Source organism: Microtus pennsylvanicus, chromosome 5, assembly GCF_037038515.1.
Source record: "Microtus pennsylvanicus isolate mMicPen1 chromosome 5, mMicPen1.hap1, whole genome shotgun sequence".
Lineage (NCBI taxonomy): Eukaryota > Metazoa > Chordata > Mammalia > Rodentia > Cricetidae > Microtus > Microtus pennsylvanicus.
This window is the reverse complement of record NC_134583.1, coordinates 67,810,896-67,833,388: the sequence shown is the minus strand read 5'-3', so window position 1 is coordinate 67,833,388 and position 22,493 is coordinate 67,810,896. Positions and strand designations below refer to the sequence as shown.

The 22,493-nt window shown below is 43.6% G+C and overlaps 1 protein-coding gene across 6 annotated transcripts in view; it reads right to left on the bottom strand.

Moving 5' to 3' along the window:
- The window catches only part of Sgf29 (SAGA complex associated factor 29), a 38,857-nt gene extending 16,819 nt beyond the window's left edge, over nucleotides 1-22,038 (bottom strand). For 3 of the 6 annotated variants that reach the window (XM_075972236.1, XM_075972235.1, XM_075972238.1), the window contains exons 1-2: nucleotides 21,861-22,038; nucleotides 2,310-2,406 (exon numbers count right to left, since the gene is read on the bottom strand). In XM_075972236.1, the coding sequence (XP_075828351.1) occupies nucleotides 2,310-2,384 (75 nt within the window). In that variant the 5' untranslated portion in view covers nucleotides 2,385-2,406; nucleotides 21,861-22,038. Of the gene's footprint in view, nucleotides 1-1,126; nucleotides 1,200-2,309; nucleotides 2,407-21,860 lie in introns of those variants that run through there. The other 3 variants (XM_075972237.1, XM_075972234.1, XM_075972239.1) reach the window with 3 other exon arrangements.
- Nucleotides 22,039-22,493: the final 455 nt, after the last annotated feature.

Here is a 22,493-nt window from a genome sequence, read left to right as displayed (position 1 = left end):
AAGGGGCCATGAGGTAGACCCTCGCCCTAACAAAAGGCTCCCTCTGTGTTACACTGCCCCGTCTGTGGCTTTTGACAGACGATTCATTACATACCTATCCTTACAGTACCATACCCAAGAGCTGCACCCCTAAACACACTCCATGCAGCTCCTATCCTTTCAGCCCACCCCAAGTCTCCCAGGCTCTGACAATAACACCCTTGTACTGTCTCTAGCTTTGTCTTTTCTGGACTTTGTCACACAGTTGGAATGTGTATGTGTGTGTGTGTATGTAGCATATAACCTACTGCAATCTTTCACTTAGCAAATATGCGCCAATATTCAGATCCTTATTTTTCAGGGAATACCAACTACAAAGGGTATGTTCTGGAGAGGAGTTTCTGGGAATTGCTCCCTCCTGGTTCACTGGACCACATGGTCCAGCAGAATAACCAATGTGTGGCTATAAACATCAATAAGCCAGATATGGTGGCATATGACTTTAAACCCAGCACTCAGGAGGCCGCGGCAAATAGGCCCCCCCTATGAGTTGGGTCAGCCAACTTTACATAGCAAGTTCCAGGCCAGCTAGGACCACATAGAAAGATCCTATCTCAAAAAGAAAACAATACAACCACACACACACACACACACACACACACACACACACACACACACACACACTCTTCAATGAGCAAATGTCTGAAAAGGCAATAATGGACAAAATAGAGCAATGGCACGCTCAACATGCCTCAGTATGTCACAGACACAAACACACCATGCTTTATTAGTGAACGAGAGAAAAGGTATTTTAATATATAGGAGGAATGAGATTTACAGCACAATGGGGCTGAAGATATGGCTCAGCAGTTAAGCGCACTGGATGCTATTCCAAGAAGACCCAGCCCTAGCACCATGTGGCAGCCTACAAATGCCTATAACTAGAGTTCCAGGGCATCTGACAAACTCTTCTGGCCTATAGGGCACCAAACACGCATGCAGTGAACAAACATACAGACAGGCACTCAACCATAATCATAAATAAAAACAAGCCTGAAAAAAAAAAGAGTAGAGAACTAGCTACCACCTGGCAGATCCAGTTCTTGGCACCACATGCAGGACAAGCAAATGTGCATGTGACCGTCACCTTTTAGTCCTAGGATGGGGCACTGCACATTTTCTGGTATGAACGTCACTGCATCTAGGCCATCATTATACATCTGCAACACGAGCACAAAGTAAACACTGGCCCACAGACAGAAAGGGCTTTGGGAACCAGCAGATGATGGCCTGTGCCGTGTGGGACAAGACAGATTCCTGACGAATGAGGAGCTGCCTTCAGAGGAAGAGTATTTGTTGATTAGAATGAGATGATCAACCTGAGCTCTCTTACAGGAAAACGGCCAAGAATGAAGGTCAATCTAGAAATGGTGAGGGCCTCTAGAGTCAGGCAGGACCAGCAAAAATGCCAGGTAATTCTAAAACCATCCATCATGGGGAAAGAAAGGGTTTAAACACTGACTCAGCAGAGCAGGCTAGGTACTTTGAACAGATAGAGGCCAGAGAAGCCACAGACAAGCCCTCACTGCGGCAGCCCATGGGCATACTTATGTGAGTCTCACGGAGCTCCAGGGCACTTGTCATGCAGTGAAGCATTAGGGCTGCTCCTGAACCAGCTAACAGAACGACCTCTGCTGTGTCGACACCAAAAAGAATGATCCTAAATACCGCCTGCGCCTATCTCAAAGGAAGGTGGCAGATTCCAGCATGTAACGCATGGTGATCTGTCTGGACTGAGGCAAGGTGACTGGTTTTGTTTTCATATTTGATCTGAAGCCCAGAAATATGTGGCCATGGGCAGCAGAGGGTTAACTCAGCAGGCCTGGGTTGTCTCAACCCCACACATTCTAAAGTGCTTTGGCCTTTGACCAGATCCTGGAAGCTAACTCTAAGTCCTTTGATTGCCTTGCCTCATAAGAACATCTGCGATTTTTTGGAGTTTGGAGATGGAGGAAGAGGAGTGATGGCTGATGGGTAGAGGTCTAAAGCTGACCGCGGTGACCACTGTATGACTAAATTTCTAAAACAATCACTAAATCGAACGCCTTCAATAGGAGCTTTATGTTGGATGTGATCTGTCTTTCAGACGGCTGTTAAACAAAAGGAACCCTGAAATCTTGTACTGGACAGAAAACCCAAAAGGAATGGCAGTCAGACACAAGATTCCCCCTGCCGCCCTTTTCCAGCATCTTAGCTGACAGTGGTCTCTGTGAACACGACCCCACCTCCATACAGCTTCGCGCCACAGCCCGTGTTTCACTCGCTCTTACCTGGGTTTGCTTGATCAGCTGATGGAGCTCTGTGAGAAGCTCTGCAATTCGGGAATCAGCAGAAACGAGGGCCATGGAATGGGCCTGTGAAGGACATCTGGTCAGAGGGAAGAACGGAGGGAAAGCTGTCACTGTCTGCTGGGGGTTGAGCTGTATTTCTGAAGCGTGAAGTCCTAACCCTTGGCGCATGTTAAGGTTGTATTTGAAAACTGGGTCTTTGCAGATGGAAGTCAGAAGTAAGACAAGACCTTAACCTGGAGTGACTGTGTCCTTATCAGAGACAAACACACTCAAAAGGAAAATAACCACAGAGGCAGAGACTGGAGTGATGTAGCAAGTGATTGTTGGCCTTAAACTTGAAAGCTTTTGTCTTTGCCTTCAGAGTGGCCAGAGTGATAGCCAAGCACCGCCACACTCTACTTTAAATAACAGACCAGGAACTTAAAGGCAGGAACTGAAGCTGAGGCCATGGAGGAATGATGCTTACTAGCTTGGTTCCCATGGCTTGCTCAGCCTGCTTCTTATACAATCCAGAGCTATCCGCCCAGGCCTGGCACTACCCATAATGGGCTGGGCCCTCCTACATTAATCACTAAGAAAATGCTCTACAGGTTTGCCCACAGGCTAATATTATGGAAGTATTTTCTCAATTGAGTTTTCTTATTCCCAGATGACCCTAGCTTGTATCAAGTTGATAAAAAAAAAAACCACACACATACACACACACACACAAAACAGGACAGGTACCCAAATGGTAACTGAGATCGCATAATAGCACTAGGGAAAAACATCTAGACTAATGAAACAGAACACAGAGACCAGGAATCTATGTTAGGGCTGGAGAGATGGCTCAGCAGTTAAGAGCACTGGCTGTTCCTCGGGGGACCCTAATTCTATCCTTACTAGGACTATGGGCCTGAAAGTTCCAAATGTAACAACATCTGTTGTGGAAATTTATTCAGCCAATAGCCTTTTGGGTAGCACCCATGAGGGCGAGGTCTGAGGTACTACGTGTGGACTGATGAGCGCAGACGTGAAGCGTGCTCGCTCTCTTGGCTGGTGCTCTGAGTTTCATTCGCAGCTTTCACTGCCCGTAGAGCAGACGATCACAGCGGCTCTGTACCCTTATCATGAGTTTCCTCAAATAAATATGTTATCCTTTATTCCGGGCACTGTGGATTTCCTTAATCAAGCCTACATTTTTGCGCCCAGCATGGCCAGAACCCAAACTTAGCCACCTAGGTTTGAGAGAAAAACTAGTGCTCCCAGCTTCCTCTGCCTGGCTTAGATTCCTCCCCTCCATCCACCCATCACCCCGCAGCTCAGCTCGGCTCTGCTGGCTGTCCGCACCTGCACAGCTCAGGGGCTCCACCCCCACCCCCACTACATGGCTGTCCTGAACAGCGTCTGGCAGTCCTTCAGCGCATGGTGGGTGCTGCTTTTTTCCCCTTTGTCTTTAACAAAAATCTGTTCAGTTTGGGTTTTAGTTTTTGCTTAGAAATCCATAGGTTTGGCCGGGCGGTGGTGGCGCACGCCTTTAGTCCCAGCACTCGGGAGGCAGAGGCAGGCGGATCTCTGTGAGTTCGAGACCAGCCTGGTCTACAAGAGCTAGTTCCAGGACAGGCTCCAAAACCACATAGAAACCCTGTCTCGAAAAACCAAGAAAAAAGAAAAAAGAAAAAGAAATCCATAGGTTTGGCAACATATGGGTAAGTAAGGCCGGAACTTTTGGCAGTGCAACTGCGACACCTGTTGGCCAACATCGTTATTACACCTTACACTCTCAGCAGCCAACTGAACCAGCCGACCGAAAACCAGCTCCACCTACTGGTCAATCAGGATTATTACACCCACGACAGTTTTCTGAGGATTTCAAGAGAGAAGTTATTTGATAACTTAATAATATTAGATTAATTATTTTTTTCAATTTGTAAACCACGCCCAAGATGATTCGGATACTATCACCATTCAGGAATTTAAAAACATTACAGTTTCTACTATGGATGGAATACTAGAAGTGGTATATGACATACCTGGGGTGTATACATTTTTTAGCGATAGCTGCTATTAGTTTGATACTTCATATTATATCCTTAAAGAAATGGCTTGATAACAGAGCAAACAATGAGAAACTTAAGGAAGTGATGCAGACTTTACAGACTGATAATGAGAAGTTAGCTGAAAGGATTCATACCATTGAAAATGGTAGTCATAATTTGACAGGCAAAACTCACCCCATGTCAATGGGTTATGAACCTTACAGAATGGTACCGAGAGATTAGCTGGAAGGACTTATACTACTGAAACTGGCAATCATAATTTGTCAAAGAGTCATGACAAGCTAGCAGATAGAACATCCCTCCTAGAAGGCAATCTACATGTCTTCCAAATAATCTCTAAGAATAAAAAGATTCCATACGGGTCTGCCAGGGCTTCTGGCAGAAAGTAATAATAGAATTGACCTGTTATTGACAGGAAGGGTACTGGAGGCCTCAGAATTTCATAAAAAATATGTCAATAGTAAAGGCATCAAGTTATGGAAATTATAAAAAATTGTCCTGCTTGCTCCTTCTATAGCCACTCTTTTACCTGCAGCAAGTGTCCCTAAAAGTATGCAAAGAAATGAAATTTGGCAAATAGATGTACTTTATTTTTCAGGATTTGGAAGATTAAAATATGTACATCATACAATAGGCACATTTTCAGGATTTTAATGGGCAACTTCTTTGATTTCTGAAAGGGCTGATGTAATCACACACCTGTTAGAAGTTATGACTGTCATGGGTATACCTGCACAAATTAAAACTGACAGTGCCCCAGCATATGTCTCTGGCAAGATGAAACAGGTTTTTGAATACTGTAACATAAAGCATATTACAGGTATACCACATAATCCTACAGGACAAGCGGACACTGAGAGATCTAATCACACCTTAAAGGAAATGCTTAATAAACAGGTGGGGGGAACCAAGACCCCCAAAGATAGACTACATAATGCCTTATTAAACCTGAATTGTCTTAATGCTAATGAGAAAGGAACAACAGCTGCAGAGAGACATTGGACAATAGACAAAAACTTCTGAATTAAATCAGCCCATGTACTTCAAGGATGTGTTGACATCAGAATGGAAACCAGGAGATGTGCTACATTGGGGAAGGGGTTTTGCTCGTTTCCACAGGAGAAGAAAAGCTATGATACCATCAAAATTAATCAAGATTTGGTTGGAAAAGGAGAAATCTCTTAGTAAAGAGAAATGATAGCTCATCCACTGATGGAGGAGGGTCATCTTTCTATCTGTTGTTTCATTGGTTAATTAATTTAAAAAAACTGCTTGGCCTTTGATAGGACAGAAACTTAGGTAGGTGGAGAAAACAGAACAGAATTCTGGGAGAAAGAAAGCCAAGTCAGGCAGTCGCCATGATTCTCCCACCCTACACAGACGCAGGTTAAGATCTTCCCTGGTAAGCCACCTCGTGGGCTACACACATTATTAGAAATGGGTTAAAGCAAGATGAGAGACTTAGCCAATAAGAGGCTAGAACTAATGGGCCAGGCAGTGTTTAAAAGAATACAGTTTCTGTGTAATTATTTCTGGTAAAGCTAGCCAGTGGCTGGGAGCTGAGTGGTGAGAAGCGGCCCGCAGCTCCTTCAACAATCCACTGAGGTGACAATCCTACAAACTGTAAGGAAACCTCACAAAGGTTGGGGCAGGATTCTGTTCTTGCCTTTGCAGGAAAACAGAAAATACCCATCTTCAAGAAGTCAAGAGACCTTGGACATCTAGACACCCAAAGAAGAAAAGATAGCTATCCAGACAGAATCACCAAGTAGACAAGAATCTGACTTATGATACTAATATTCTCTGCAGGGTAAAATCTCACTGCCTAAACATACTTATCTCCTTACTTCTCAGTATAGTGGTAGTCTTGACTCACTTAAAATTCAAAGTTGGACTTGGTTCTCTCCTTCTCTAAATCTAAACATGTTGTTGAAAGAAAAATTCAGAGTTTCTGTCTTACATCAGAAGAGCTGTCTGGTGTGAGACAGAAAGAAAATAAAAATCTCGGGACCAAAGTTATCAAAACTAAGCTTTCAAAAATTCTACTTCTCCCCATACCTATTTTTGTCTCTATGGTATCTTTCCTTGGACAAATGTCTATCAAAATTCAAACTTTGTTTTAATATTAATAATGTCTAAGTTCTCTAAAGTGGTCAATAATTTTTCCTATAGTAATCTCTAAAATTTCAAGAAAGAAGATAGGCCTTATAATGATTTCACCTGGATATATATAATCTTATAAATTTTGTGATAAAATTTTTACTTTTAGAAAAGTTATAAAGCTGTGCGGTGGAGGCACATGCCTTTAATCCCAGCACTTGGGAGGCAGAGGCAGATGGATCTCTGTGAGCTCGAGGCCAGCCTGGTCTGCAAGAGCAAGTTCCAGGACAGGCTCCAAAAAAATTTAAAAATTACAGGTTAATAGTCACCCATGTTTGTCATATTTTTAGTTATGTTTGTCAGGTTCTCTAGATACACAAAGATGTGCTCCACATAGATAGGTAATCTTCAAACACTTCAAAGAACTGTAGAATATGGCGTTTAAATAACACAGGCTCCTGTTGATGTGAGACACAATTGCTCCTGGCAGCACTGATCTATTCCTGAGAGAATGTTGGGCATTGGAGACACTCCACTTGGAGCTTGTCTTCTTGGCAAAACTGGCCTTGGGTAAAGAACTGCTCTTGCCTCGACTACCGACAATATGCATGGTGTCCAGACTGGACAAGCAAGATAAAAGCAAAGTGACTGTCAAGACAGGGTAAGAGAGTGTTTCAAATTTTCCTGCCTCTGAAAATGGTTTGGCAGATACCCTAGGCCTGAGCCAAAGTTGGCTGCCCCAACGTTGCGAAAGAGGCTTTGGGTGTTTGTTCAGTTAGCCAGCTGTCTCAGTCATTTCTTACACTTTTTGGAAGTCACCTGCTTGCACTTTCTGCTTACTCAGGTAATATTGATTTCCTTCTCAGGTCTTCAATGGGGTTGAAAACTAGATGGCCATAGCTACATTCCTCTCATAACTTAGTTAAGACATTTTTAGTATTAGACGCCTCAGCATAGGACAACTATTGAAATCATCTCTGTCATTTGCTAACTACCTTAGACTGGACATTCAGCACGTGTTTTTTGTTTGATGCTGTTCATCTGGTTGTAGTTCTATTTTTGTGTATGTTTTTGCCTTTTTTCTCCTGGACAATACTTGATATTTGTTCTTATTGTATATAGTTTTGGATTACATTTAGAATCCTTTTTCAGACAAAGGAGAAAGTGTTGTGGGAATTCACTCAGCCAATAGCCTTTTGGGTACCAGCCCCCGAGGGTGAGGTCTGAGGTACCACGTGTGGACTGACAGTGCAGACAGAAAGTGTGCTCACTCTTGGCTGGTGCTCTGAGTTCTTTTTGCAGCTCCCAGTGTCACAGAGCATAGAACCACGGCGGCTCTCTACTCTTATTGAGAGTTTTCCCCCAAATAAATATTTGTTATCCTTTATTCCAGGCTCTTGTAGACTTCCTTAATTAAGCCTATAAACATATTTCCTTTAAGTTCATAAATTTTAACTTCTGCTCCTAGTCTCTATTTGTCTCAGCAGGTCTCCACTCGGCTGGCAGGCACATCCAAGCATCAACTGCTGACTACAACCTGCTCCAAACGACTATGAGCCCTGGACCTGCTGAAGCTGAGGTGGCCCCACCAGGGCAATGTTACTGTTTCCTGTCTCTACAGCTGAGCTAGATAAATAACCACATGCTTCTGATGAATGCTCTACTGCCCAGCCTCTGACTAGCCTTCCAACCTCCCTGGGCCCTGAGGACAACACACCAGTTTCAGCTGGAAGTAGTTACAGAAAGAAAATACATTGTTATCCCTTGACCCCTGCCCTTAATAAACTGAAATGCTAAGTCAAAAGGGAACTCCCTGACATAGGGGACAAAATGGCTATCTATAATTCCCATTGACATACCAGAAAAATGGGCCCAATGTTGTGTGATATTTTGTTTGTGATCTGATAAATAAAGTTTGCTTAGGGTCAGGGGGCAGAACTAGTCACTAGTTAATGACAGATGTCTGGAGAACTGTACATAGGAGAAACAGGAAGTTTTAAGGTGGGGCTGCAAGAAGATCTCAGTCCCCTTTTGGATGGAGGTATGGCAGAATCAGAAGTGACTACGGTGGCTCACGGGCTTCTCTGAACTTTCATGTTTTTACCCCAATATGTGACTTTTTCTTTCTTTCTTTCCTTTTCTTTAAGGTTTTTTTTTGTTTTTTTTTTTTAGACAGGATTTCTCTGTGTAGCTTTAGAGCCTGTCCTGCAACTCACTCTGTGGACCAGACTGGCCTTGAACTCACATAGATTTGCCTGCCTGAGTGCTGGAATTAAAGGTGTGCACCCCCTGGCTGACTCCCATTTTTTATTGATAAATTAATAAGACTGACCTCATCCGGCACCAGGTAGCGCTCGCAGCTGCAGCTGTCCTCAGCCAGGCTGTGCACGACTGCGCTCTCTACGCAGATGTGCTGTGCAGCAGCAGCCAGCCTCACACTGCGCTGTAATCACTAGCAGACCTCGTGGGACAACTGGGAATCCTTAAAGGGGGGAATTAGTTAAAAAAAATAGTTTATTCCCCACATTAGGAAAATGGAAAACATGGGGGCTGGAAAGATGGCTCAGCAGTTAATAGCACTGACTGCTTTTCCAGAGGACCTGGGTTTGATACCCAGCATCCACATGGCAGCTCATAACTGTCAAAGATCTGTCGTCCTCACACAGACAGACAGACAGACACACAGGCAAAACACCAATGCACATAAAATGAAAACAAATTATTTTAAAAAATGAAAAACACTATTATTATGGAGGGAGTTAGGCCTTTGTATGATTCCACAGTGGATGGTTTAAAAATGGAACAACTAATGAGGGGATAATTAATTTCGCTGGGATTTATACAATATTAATTATACATTATTGGTTTGGTAATTCTTGTTTTATCCATAAAACAAGGTTAGTTGATGAATGCCAAGATACAGGCCTTAGAAATAGTTACTAGAGAAAATAATGCCATTTTGACTGATAAGTTACAAGCCTTAGAAAAGCTTACTAAAACAGATAAAGACAGAGGAATTAAAGGAGAACCAACCTCACCATTACATTATAAAATCAGAGAGGAACAGCCCAAGGTTATCAACCAACCAACCTTTATCTAGTAGCCTTACAGGAACAACTTCCAAATGACAGATATCCCCAAAGCTAGGTAAGAGCTGATGGGATTCCTGTGGAACTGTTAGATTTGAGGTCATTTAAAGAAGTGATAGTCTCATATGGTATGCATTCACCTTTTGTGAATCAGATGTTAAATTAATGGTCAATTAGTAATAGAATTATCCCATAAGACTGGAAAGACTTGGTTACAGCAGTATTGGAACCTGGTCCTCAATTGCAGTGGAGGACCTGGTGGAAAGATGAGGCTAGAATCATTGAACAACGAAGTAGGGCTAGAGGTACTGAAGTTTCCCAAGACCAACTTCTTGGAGAGGATGATTATCCTGATGCACAAAGACAGGCTCCATATGATGACCACACCTGGGCTCTATGCCGTGCAGCAGCTGTGAATGCTTGAGACAGAATTGAAGAAGTCAGAAAGAGAACTGAGTCATATACTATAGTTATATAAGGCCCAAAAGAAACCCTCACTGATTTTTTTTTTTTTTACAAAGACTGACTTCAGCTGCAAATATGATGATACCAAATCCAGACACTAGACAAATACTAAGTGAATCTTGGGCTTTTGAAAATGCTAATTCACAATGCAAAAGGATAATTAGGCTTTAAAGGCAAGATCAGCACTCATAAAGGACTAGATCCAAGATAAAGCAATATTGAATATAATAACCATGATGATAATTAGATAGGACAGGTGATTTCCAGAAACTCGAAGAAAAATCAAGATGTTAGGTGTTTTATTTGTGGTAAACAAGGTCACTTGGAAAGGGATTGTAGGCAGGGCTTTCCTAGAAACAATGTTTCTTCTAGGAATAATGGAAACAGAAGGCTCTTGCCTCTGAGTATGCAGACGGCACAGCAAAGTCCAACACCGAACCAATGTAGACCAACAAGAGACAGACAGGGCAACCCTTTGCCATCAGGAAACACCTTGGGGGCCCCCATGTCAAATTTGGTTCAAACATTTTCTGTCATCATGGGGGAAGCTTCTCCCCAGAGCAATTAAAGGACCTAATGCCTATTGTAAAAGAATGATACTGATAAAACAGCTTTAGAAAACAAAAATTTCAGAAGAAACTATAAAGCAAATATTATAAAGATTAGATTCAAACAAGAGAGACCTCTTTTACAAGAAGTGATAGTTCATCAAACAGTGTGATCATTCAATATAAACTAATTTATAAAACTAACAAATGCTTTTCATTTGATCAGATATAACTTTTTTTTGTTGTTTTTTTGTTTGTTTTTGTTTTTCGAGATAAGGTCTCTCTGTAGTTTTGGGGCCTGTCCTGAAACTAGCTCTTGTAAACCAGGCTGGCCTTGAACTCACAGAGATCCAGATGCCTGCCTCTGCCTCCCAAGTGCTGGGATTTAAGGTGTGTGCCTCCACCGCCCGGCTTTAAAACTTTTCTTTTCTGGGAAAATCCCAGAGCCAAAAGGTAGACAGGATAATACAAGTTCAGAAAAGCTGGCTAGAAACAAGCCAAGCGAAGGCCAGGCATTCATAACTAAGAATAAGCCTCTATGTGTGATTTATTTGGGAACCAGGTGGTAGGCCCCTCAAAAATAAAAAAGAATAAAACATCACACAACAAAGTTCGCCTTTGCTAAATAAACTTCTGCTTAAACTGCCTTTTGATTGACTGTTCCAGGCCCCACACAAGGCTAGCAGCTTTCCAAGTCACTTGGTATATGGGCCAAAGTCACACTCTCAAGTGGGGAATGTGCTGTCTCCAGAATCCAAACAGCCCACTAAACACTGTGCTGTTTCCCTGGTGACAGGAAGGGCCAGGTGCAGTAACTTACCCTTTACCTTGGAAGGAATGTCTGCATGCCTCACACCATTGGACTCCTAAGAATTTCACTAAGGTGGAAGGCCCTTGAGTTTTGGTTAGATTTATTTCCCATCCTCTGATTGCACATATGGGTTACCAATGAGTTCTAAGTGGTTGCTTTTGCCTGTTCTAATCAGCAAATGTCATCAATATAGTGCATTAATGTAATAAGTTGGAGAAGGAACAGATGAGCAAGAGCCCCTCTAAGTTATGATAATGGGCTGGAAATAAATCTCTGAGGTAAAACTGCTGAGATACTGCTGGCCTTGCCAACTGAAAGCAAATTGCTTATGGACAGGACTGATAAAAAGGCATTTGCTAGATCAGTATGCATACCATGTGCCAAGAGATGTGTTAGTTTGCTCAAGTAAGGACAGAGATTGAATTCATCCTTCAAGGAGACAAGACCTAAGGGACCCCAAAACATGTGCCACACTACGAAGCCAAAATGGACTTAAACGCACAGCTCCACCTCAGCCTTCCAAGTGCTGGGATTACAAATGTGACACCCACCCAGCCTGTCTTCTCAGATAAGATCTTTATTATGTTTGTGGACCTTAAACCTTTGAGATGAAGTAACCCCCCTAGCTCAGCACCCAAGGAGTCAGTATTACCACGTGCACATGACACAGCTTACACAAGGTTTGTGTTGACATATATTTTCATTCTCTAGGTCTATTCACAGGAATGGAATTATTGAATCCTATGGATTTAGATTATTTTCACAGTGGGTAGGCCACTTTACTACCAGCAATGAGATTCTAGAATGTCGCATCTGTGCCAGCATACACGGCTGTCCTTTTGCTATGGTCATCCTAGTGAGTCCGACACGGCATCTCACTGCTGTACCTGTCTTTGTGCAGCATGGGGACTCGGTGACGACTCAGGGCTTTGCACATACTGGGCAAGTGCTCTATCACCTAACTACTCTCTGGCCCTGGTTGCTTTGATTTGCACATCCCTGGTGGCTAATGATAACAGATATCTATCCATGTGAATAGTGATAATTTGTATTATCTTCTTTTGGCAAACTGCCCCTTTTCCATTAATAAATTCAGTTATTTCTCTTTTTATTACTGAACTGTGCTCTTGGAAGCACATGTCTTAAATATTTAGGAAGCACAACTTCTTTTTTCTACAAACATGAGTCTTGGAGACATGACTTTAACAAGGTCTGCATGATAATCTACTTTCCTCCACATTTATGACACTATTTTTTTGTTTGTTTTTCAAGACAGGATTTCTCTGTGTAGCCCTGGCTATCTTGGAACTTGCTCTGTAGAAGATCTCAAACTCAGAGATGTGATGTGGGATTATCCCTCTGTATGCTGTGAATAGGTTTTATTACCACTGGTTAATAAAGAATGCTTTGGCGTATGGCAGGGCAGAATATAGCTAGGTGGGAAATCCAAACAGAGTCAGAAAGAGAAAGAAGGCAGAGTCAAGAGAGACATGAGCAATTGCTGGAGAAGATGTGAGGTCACGAGTCTCATGGTAAAATACAGAATAACAGAAACGGGCTAATTTAAGTTGTAAGAGCCAGTTAATAATACACCTGAGCTAATAGGCCAAACAGTCTGTATTTAATAAAAGTTTCTGCGTGATTATGACTCAGGACTGGGCAGCCAGGAAATGAAAGCACAGCCTCCAGTTACAGAGATCCACCTGTCTCTGCCTACTGAGTGCTGGGATTAAAGGCATATGTCACAATGCCCAGCACATTATTTTTTAATGTTAATTTAAGTGTGCTTGAGTATGTGTATCACATGCATAAAGGAGCCTTCGGTGGTCAGACGAGGTGTCAGAGTCCCTAGAATGGGAATTAAAGACAGTTGTTAGCTGCCATGTGAGTTCTGGGAACAGAACCCCAGTCCTCTGTAAGAACAAGTGTTTCTAACAGCTGATCCAACTCTCCAGCCCCTACAACACCACATAATTTGCAGCACCACAGAACTATTCATTTTCATATAAAGAAGAAAAAGAGCTGGATATATTGGCAAACACCCTAACCTAGCACTTTGGAGGCAAGAACAGGCAGATTTCTGTGAGTTCAAGTCCAGCCTGGTCTACATACTGAGTTACAGAACAGTTAGACATAGTGGGACCCTGTAATGTCCTCCCCCCCAGAAAAAGAAAGAATAACGAGCCATGATGGTGTGCGTGTAATTCCAACACACCTGAGGCGGGGCAGGAGTGACTCGAACACAAGACTTAGCTGGGGCTATTAAATAATGAGACCCTGTCCAAATCAGACCATTCCCAAAATTCAAATTTCAAAAAGTATAAAAAGTCTAGTTATTGGGCTGGAGAAATGGCTCAGAGGTTAAGAGCATTGCCTGCTCTTCCAAAGGTCCTGAGTTCAGCTCCCAGCAACCACATGGTGGCTCACAACCATCTGTAATGGGGTCTGCTGCCCTTTTCTGGCCTTCAGGCATACAAACAAACAGAATATTGTATACATAATAAATAAACAAAAAAAGTCTAGTTATGGGGCTAGAGAGATAGCTCAGCAGTTAAGAGCATTTGCTGCTTTTGCAGAGGAACTGGGTCAGTTCCAGTCCCATATGATGGCTCACAACTGTAACACTAATTCCAAGAGATCAGACATCCTGTTCTGGCTTCCGAGGGTACCAGACATGTACATGATACACATACATCCATGAAGGTAAAACACTTATACATATAAATAAATCTTGGGAGAAAAACAAGTCCAGTTATGCTAGGCATTGTGGCAAGTTTCTTTAATTCCAGCACTCTGGAGGAAGAGGTAGGCAGATCTCTATGTGTTTGAGGCCAGCCTGGTCTACAAAGCAAGTTCCAGGTCACTCAGGAGAGTGTAGGTTGTAAAAATGGTTGGTTTAAAAAAAAATTCTTGTATTATCTAGAATCATAGGATGTAGTGAATCAGGAGCTTATAATAGAGATGACTGGGATAAATGTAAGAACAACCAACCTCCAGGCTGCTGCCAAAGCCTTAGGAACTAGTGGGAAAGAGGCTGCCTGCTGAGTGAGAAAAAAGGAGAGGAAAATGCCCCACAGAGCTACCAGAAAGAAGGTTCAGGGTGGAAGGGTGAGTTAAGGGGGAAGCGAAGGTACAGTTCTCTGTGGCCGAAAGTGAGAAGTTAGGGCAGTAACTCAGGAACACCAGTAAAACTGGGGTTTGGTTACCAGGCTGCAGATTCCAGCTCTTCCTTTAAGTTCAAGTTTTGCTGCAATCCAGCATTTTCCACAGGAAAGGAAATCATGGAAAACCATTTTCTCTCCTGTAGACTGCTACTTGATCATCTGTCACTCTGGTCACAGAGGACATCAACTGAAGAGAACACAGGGCTGCCGGGTGGTGGCAGCAGGTGCCTTTAAACCCAGCATTAGGTAGTCATAAGCAGGATCTCTGTGAGCTGGAGACCAGCCTGGTCTACAGAGTTACAGGATAGCCAGGGCTACATAGAGAAACCCTGTCTTGGGGGAGGGGGAGAGGTCCTGTCCAAGGCCTCGGTTTGAGTTCCAGATAAGAAGACATAATGGCTGATTACGCTGACGTACTACAGTTAATAAAACATTGTTTCTGGGGGTGCTTGTGAGGATGGTCCCAGAAGTGGTGATTATCCAAACTGCAGTTGTCAGGCTTTGGGCTTAGAATGGACCCACTGGGGCTTTCTTGGGCCTCCAGCTTGTAGATGGCAGAGCATCAGACTTCTCAGTTGACTCAACCAGGCACCTCTAAGCTGCATCCTACTGGTTCTCTATAAAACCTAACAGGGAAATAATGGCTGTTCTACGTGCCAACTGCTTTCCTGTAAGGCATTTCCCTAATAACCCTGCAAAGGACTGTTCATTTAGTACTTGTGGGAAACTGGATCTGAAGAAATAAATTACCAAGGTTCACAGTAGGAAGTGGCAAAGACGGGGTTCAAAACCTTTTTTTTTAAAAAAAAAAACAAACCTACAACCTAAGCCTGAGTGTATAAGCAACCCTTATGATCATCCACATCCAACTCACAATGGTAAATGCTCACCAAACTACCTTCTACTTGATAGGCTGTGATCACAAATTTTAATGAAACCAATTTGGTATTTTTTTTTAAACAAAGATGATCCAATTTAAAACCTTTGTAAGAATCTTAATACAGACATCTAGAAATTGGGGGGGGGTCCTCAGTCCCCACTTTTAGCTACAGAAAGTTGGTACTAAAACTACAGATTCATTTGACCTCTCCTACTGAACCCACACTACCCTAAGACACAACCAAACAAGCACACACTTTCCCCTACTCCTTCTGTATGTCTGAAGTATCTCTAAAGTATCCTTTTCTTCCTTTTTAGGTCACTCTAATTTATTCAACTTTCAGGATTTAATTACAGTTGTCAAAATGAACTTTTAGCAGGGCAGTGATGGGGTGGTAGTGAATGCTTTTAATCCTAGCACTTGGGAGGCAGAGGCAGGTGGATCTCCAAGTTCAAAGCCAGCTTGGTCTACAGAATGAGTTCCAGGACAAACAGGGCTATGCAGAGAAATCCTGTCCTGAAAAACCAAAATCTAATAAAAACAAAAAAAGCTTCTACAAGTAGAGCTTATCAATTATTTTCACACCAAGAACATGATGTTTATAAGAAGCATGTTTATAAGAAAGAACAACTGTAACGTGAACAATAAAGAGACAACCCCAGAGACAGAAATTGGGGTTCAAGCCAAAAACCAGAAAAGCAAGGCAGCCAAGCCAGCCATTAGAGAAGTCTTACTCTACCAAGGGTGGGTGACCATAGACTAAGCAGACTAAGTCTCTCTCCTCCCAATTTATATTCCCTCTAGTGCTGAGATTAAAGGATTATGACTCCCTAGTACTGGGATTAAAGGTGCAGACCACCACCACCACCTCTATTTGTTTCTGTATTGATCTTGTGTAGCCCAGTGGTCTTGAACTCACAGAGATCCATCTGCCTTTGTCTCCCAAATCCTGGGATTAATGATATGTGTCATTATTACCTGGCCTCTAGTGGCTTTAGCTTTGCCTCTGGTCTTCAGGCAAGATTTATTTGTTAAAATACAAATACTATACCACTACAAACAACACTGCTCACAGACAGCCATAAGCTCTTCCATTTACCCCAGGTCATGGCCATGGCCAATCAAAACTTCTGGAAAGTTCCTAAGGCCTGCATATAAACGTTATTCTTGTTTTGTTTTTATTGTTGTTTTGTCCTGGAACTTACTATGTAGATCTGGCTAACTTGGAACTCCCAGAGGTTCGCCCTCCCTCAGCCCCCACAGTGCTGGGATTAAAGGTGTGTGCCACCATGCCTAGCTTATTTCTTTCTGAGGTAGGGCCTCACTGTGTCCAGGTTGGCACTGAATTCCTCAGCCTCCTGAACAAACTTCTATTCTTGTACTTGTCATTCATGCGTATGATGAGCTGTTTCACTGTCAGCTCTCCTACCAGATCACAAGCCCTGAGAATACAGGAGTGCTGCTCTAGTCTCTCTGACCCGCACAGCCCTTGGCACACAGTGCTTTCAGATCAGATGGCTGAACAGAGCTGAGTCCTGAACACCTTTTAGAGCAGTCTTTCAGCTTAGAACACTGCAACAGTTTGAAGCTAAGCTATTCAAGTTCTCTGTCTCCAGAAAAGGCTGGTAAACATCAACATCTTCCAAGAGACGCTGTACTTCCCACATATGTAGAAGTGCTGACCCTTCATAATTCCACTCAGTAGTATTTAAAATTATCGAAGACATGAAGGGTACGCAGTAGTGAAAGAAAAGCAATGCAGAATAGATATTAAACAAATACGGCCACATGTCAAACAATGCCAGCACCCAACAACAGACCAAACTTACGGTAGTGGTCTCATAAGATTATAATGCAGGTTTGTATATTCAGATCTAGCATTATATCTCCTCTTGAATATCTAGTATTATTAATATAATCTTAGTATAAGATTATAATATTTATTATATTTGCAAGGTAAGGGGGCAGACGCCTCTAATCCCAGCACTCAGGAGGCAGAGGCAGGAGGATCTCTGTGAGTTAGAGGCCAGCCTGGTCTATAGAGGGAGTTCTAGGACAGCCAAGGTTCTTACACATAGAAACCCTGTCTCAAAACACAAAAAAGTTAACACTCAAAATATAAGATTAGCCGGGCGGTGGTGGCGCACGCCTTTAATCCCAGCACTTGGGAGGCAGAGGCAGGCGGATCTCTGGGAGTTGGAGGCCAGCCTGGTCTACAAGAGCTAGTTCCGGGACAGGCACCAAAGCTACAGAGAAACCCTGTCTCGAAAAACAAAACAAAAAACAAAAAAAATCAAAATATAAGATTATAAGCTCAAACTTGCATCACTTCACTACTTTTTATCAAATATTTATTTACTGTGTGTGAACACGTGCCACAGTGTTTACTGGTTTTCTTCCTACTACGTGGGTCACAAGCAGGCTGCCACACACCGTCTGTGGCTCCGCCTCTGCGCGCGCGAGCCTGGGCGGGAGGGCGGAGCCCGAAGCGGGGAGCGCAGTTTAAATTATTAATAAAAAAAAAAAAAAAAAAAAAAAACAAGCAGGCTGCCAGGCTGTGACAAGTGCCTTCACCATCTGAGTCATTTTACTGGCCCTCACCTAGTATTTTTTTTTTTTGATTTTTCGAGACAGGGTTTCTCTGTAGCTTTTGGTTCCTGTCCTGGAACTAGCTCTTGTAGACCAGGCTGGCCTCGAACTCACAGAGATCCGCCTGCCTCTGCCTCCCGAGTGCTGGGATTAAAGGCGTGCGCCACCACCGCCCGGCTCTCACCTAGTATTTTTACTGAACCTTTTCTGTGTAGATACACAAATACTGTCCATTTTATGAAAATTACCTACACTATTTGTTATAGTAACACACTATGTATGAGTGTAGTCCAGGAATAACAGGTATGTAGTAAGCTACACAATCTAGGGTTGTATAAGAACATTCTGTAATGGTCATAGGACAAAATCAGCTAACAGTGCATTCCCATCACTTTGTGAGCATATGCTCCATGTATTTATTCTTATGGTGAAATCAGCACACGAGAAGATAAATATGTGATGGTTATTAGTTTTAACTTGACATCTAAGTCACTTGGGAAAAGATTCTCAATGTCTAGATCAGGTTGCCTATGAGAGATTATCTCGATTGTGTTAACAGAGGTGGGAAAACCACCCTTTCTTTCAGGCATCATTCCCTGGGTTTAGGTCCTGGACTGTGTAAGTGAAGAGAGAGGCCCGAATACGAGCAGACACTCTGAGTTCACCTCTCTGCTCTTGACTGCAGCTGTGACTATCTGCTGCCCCACAGTGATGGCCTACAATCCAGAGTGGTCAGCCAAACAAACCCTTCTCTTCCAAGTTGGTTTTTGTCAGGGTACTTATCACTGCAACAGAAAGGAAACTACGCGTGGATAAGTCAGAGCACAAAATGACAACATACAATTAGGCGCTGAGAAATTCTACCCTCAAAGCCTCAAGAATAACTATGCTCTATCACAAAGATGGGAAGAGTGGGGGAACACCACAAACATCTCCCAAGTTCCTAGCCTGAGTATCTGGAGGAACGGGAACACCAGTGAAATATGAGCACGTGAGGACAAAACTAAAAATTTCAGTTTGGGCCACATTTAAAATGTCTATTAGACATTCAAGAGGAGAGATGATGCCAGAGCTGGACAGAAAAATCTGCAGCCCTATGAGACCAAGACAGGGGGATCATCATGAGTTCAAAGTCAGTCTGGACTATAGAGAGAGACCCTGGCTGTTCCTCTGAGACGCAGGTTCAATTTCTAATAACCATGTTCCAGTTTCAGGAGCTCTGATAACCTCATGTGGTCTCTGCATGTGGTGTATAAACACATATCAGGCAAAATACTCAAATTCATAAAATGAAAATAATCTTTAAAAGATAAAGTGTTGCCAGGCATAGTAGCCCATGACTTTAATCCCAGCACTGGGAAGGCAGAGGCAAGCAGATCTCTGTGAGTTACAGGCCAGCCTGGTCTATATAATGAGTTCATGGACAGGTAGAGCTGCAAAGGGAGACCAGTCTCAAGATAACAAATTAAAAAATACATAAAATTGTTTGGTTGGAGGCTTCACCCAGCCCCTGGCATCCACGTGCCTGGGGAGTCTGGAATGTTTGGATGGAGCGTTCCATTCCAGGCCCCCTCCTCTGGGAGTTACCTCAGTCCAGATACCACCTCTAAGAAAGCCTGGGAAATGGTGACCCCTCCCCAGAGAGGGTCAAGACCACTCCCACAGGCTACTTAAACTGCCCCCCAGAGAATGAACAAGTGGGCTTTCCAGTTGTCTCTTCGTTCTGGTCTTCCTTCCTGTTTATATCCCTGGGGGGGGGGGGCTGGGGGAAGTGCTGGCATCCATTAAACCTCGGCTTTTTCTAGTTTGGTCTAATTTGGATTATTGCATTGGCGGAGAGGTTTATCGGGCCGTAAAACCTTTCAAAAATATTTTAATTAATAATAAAAATGCACAAATAAACCTAAGTCTTGAATTCAAGGTAGAATTGTTGGGGGATGTGACAGCCAGCACTAACCTGAAGGCCCGCTCTACCCCAGTCAACTACTGACACTCCCCCCAGAGTACCAGACCTCTAATAATTTACACACAGCGTCCCTGTGACAGCCAAAGAAACTGAATATGGTACTAGGCATCCTTTACAGGCCCTTTACCTTTTCCTGTAATGCCTGTGAGATCCTAAAGGCCTGCTGGTGAGACAAGAATAAGATAATGGTGTTCCTGCCTTCTGCTTTTGTAAACTTGCTTATTGCTCTGGGATTGGGATGAAGTAGTCTTTTTATTGCCATACAATGGGAAAGGAAAACAACTGAAGGTTGCAAATTTTCTTGCCCAGCTGTGGATTACGCAGCTGACTATAATGTACACTTTTGATATCCATCCACCTTTGTAAACCCTTCCTTTAGCCCCTCTGACACGGTATGCTGTTTGGCTCTAAGGTTGTTGTCCTTCTGCTCGTAGTAAGAATAAACTCATTTGAGCCGGGCAATGGTGGCACACGCCTTTAATCCCAGCACTGGGAGGCAGAGGCAGGCGGATTTCTAGGAGTTCAAGGCCAGCCTGGTCTACAAGAGCTAGTTCCAGGACAGGCACCAAAGCTACAGAGAAATCCTGTCTTGAAAATAAATAAATAAATAAGTAAAATGAAAAAGAAAGAATAAACTCATTTAATCTAAATTTGAATTGAGTCTAAGTCTTTGGTCTTTCCTAGTGGATTCGAATGCTACAACAGAATACCGAGGTAAGGGGCCAGTGAGACAGCCCAGCAGATGCAAGAGCTTGCACCAAGCCTGGCAACCTGAGTTCAATCCTACAAGCCCACATGGTGGAAGGAGAGAACCACGCTGTCCTTTGAGCTTCACACAATGCCATGGCATGAACATGACTACCTTTACACACACAGTAAAGACTTTTTAAAAGGTAGAAATGAAAGCCAAGCAGTGGTGGTGCATGCCTTTAATCCCAGCGCTTGGGAGGAGAGGCAGGCAGATCTCTGTGAGTTCGAGGCCTGCCTACAAAGTGAGTTCCTGGACCGAGAGGGCTCTTATATAGGAACCCTGTATTGAGAAACAAAAGCAAACAAAAAAAGATAGGAATGAGAGTTAGCACCAAAATAAATGTCCTTTATACTTAAACTGTGAAATAGATAAGGCCCGGGGAGTGAACAGAAAGAAAGACAAGATGTAGGGTTTACGTATTTCGATGGTACAACCATTAAAGCTAAAGGAATGGGGCAAGAGTTTTAGGCAATGAAAGAGGGTGTTACCAAGCCTTCATCACTGAACTAGGCAACCCAGAAGTCAAGGTGGCTTTGGTAGAGCTGTTTCTCTGGAATGACAAGAGACAGGGCTTCTCTGGAAAGAGCCGTGTAGAGACTGGTGGGAGAAGATGCTAATGAGTAAAAGCCGCCGCCCTAGGCTGCAAGAGGGAGCTGACAGGTGAGTGAGCAGAAGGGTGGCTAAGTTACTGTTGTGTAAATGTGCATTCAGGGAATGTGTGGCTCAAGTCTGTAATCTCAGCACTTGGAGCTGGGGGCGCACGATCGCGAGGTCAAGGCCAGGCTGAGTGAGAGCGTCTCAAAACCAACGAGCTTTTTTGAGCGAGCAGTAAAAAGTATCGGTGTCCGGGGAGGAGCGGGCTGCACTCTCAGGCCGAGGACCTCATCAGGTGCCCGCCCCAAGTCGAGCCAGCTCCAGCGCCGTCCCACTTCGCCAGGGACGCAGGGCGCACGCGCAGACCTAGGGAGCCGGGCGAAGGCCCCCCCCACAGCCCCGCCCCCTTCCCCGTCCAGAGCGCTTGCGCGTCAGCTCCGAAGCCGCCTCAGCGAGCCGGGCGCCGGGCAGGAACGCTGGCCCTTCGTTCCCGCGCTGCTCGGAAGTGTCTTGCCATGGTCCCGTCCCACCTACCGAGTCTAGGGCGAAACAGCACGTCGCGCTGGTAACTGCGATAGCGGGAACAGGAGAGTCGCTGGAACGCTTCTTCACAGGGTACTATGGCACTTGTGTTCGAAGGTTCGCGGCACGTCAAGAACCACACACGCTGTTTCTCTTATGAGCGCGGTCGAGCGCGGAGGACTCCTTTGCGCATGCCCGATACTTCTCTGTGACGTGATGCATTGCACGCTGGGAAATGTAGTTTTTATTTTGACACCTGTGCCCTAAACTATTTAATCATGATTTAATAAATCACAGTGCTTGTTTGTTTCCCGTGTCTTTGCATACTTCCCTAAAAGCTTTCACATAAATCAAAAGAACCAAAAAGCGTGTATGGAACCTTGCCTAGCATGTGGGAGGTGACAGGACCAGACCCTCAGCACCAGAAGAAAACAAAAACATCAGATTGTTGGGAAGAGGGAAAGAAGGCCCCCAGGAGGCATATGAGGACTCTGAATTTTAAGCTAAATTTTGTTGTGAATCTAAAATTTATCCAAAAATATTTTTAAATCGCAAATAAGCAGTCTTGGATTCAGAAGTTACATTTTTACAGAATCTTCCCAGGAAATGAAGAATGTGGTCATGCAAATATTTAGCTATAAAGGT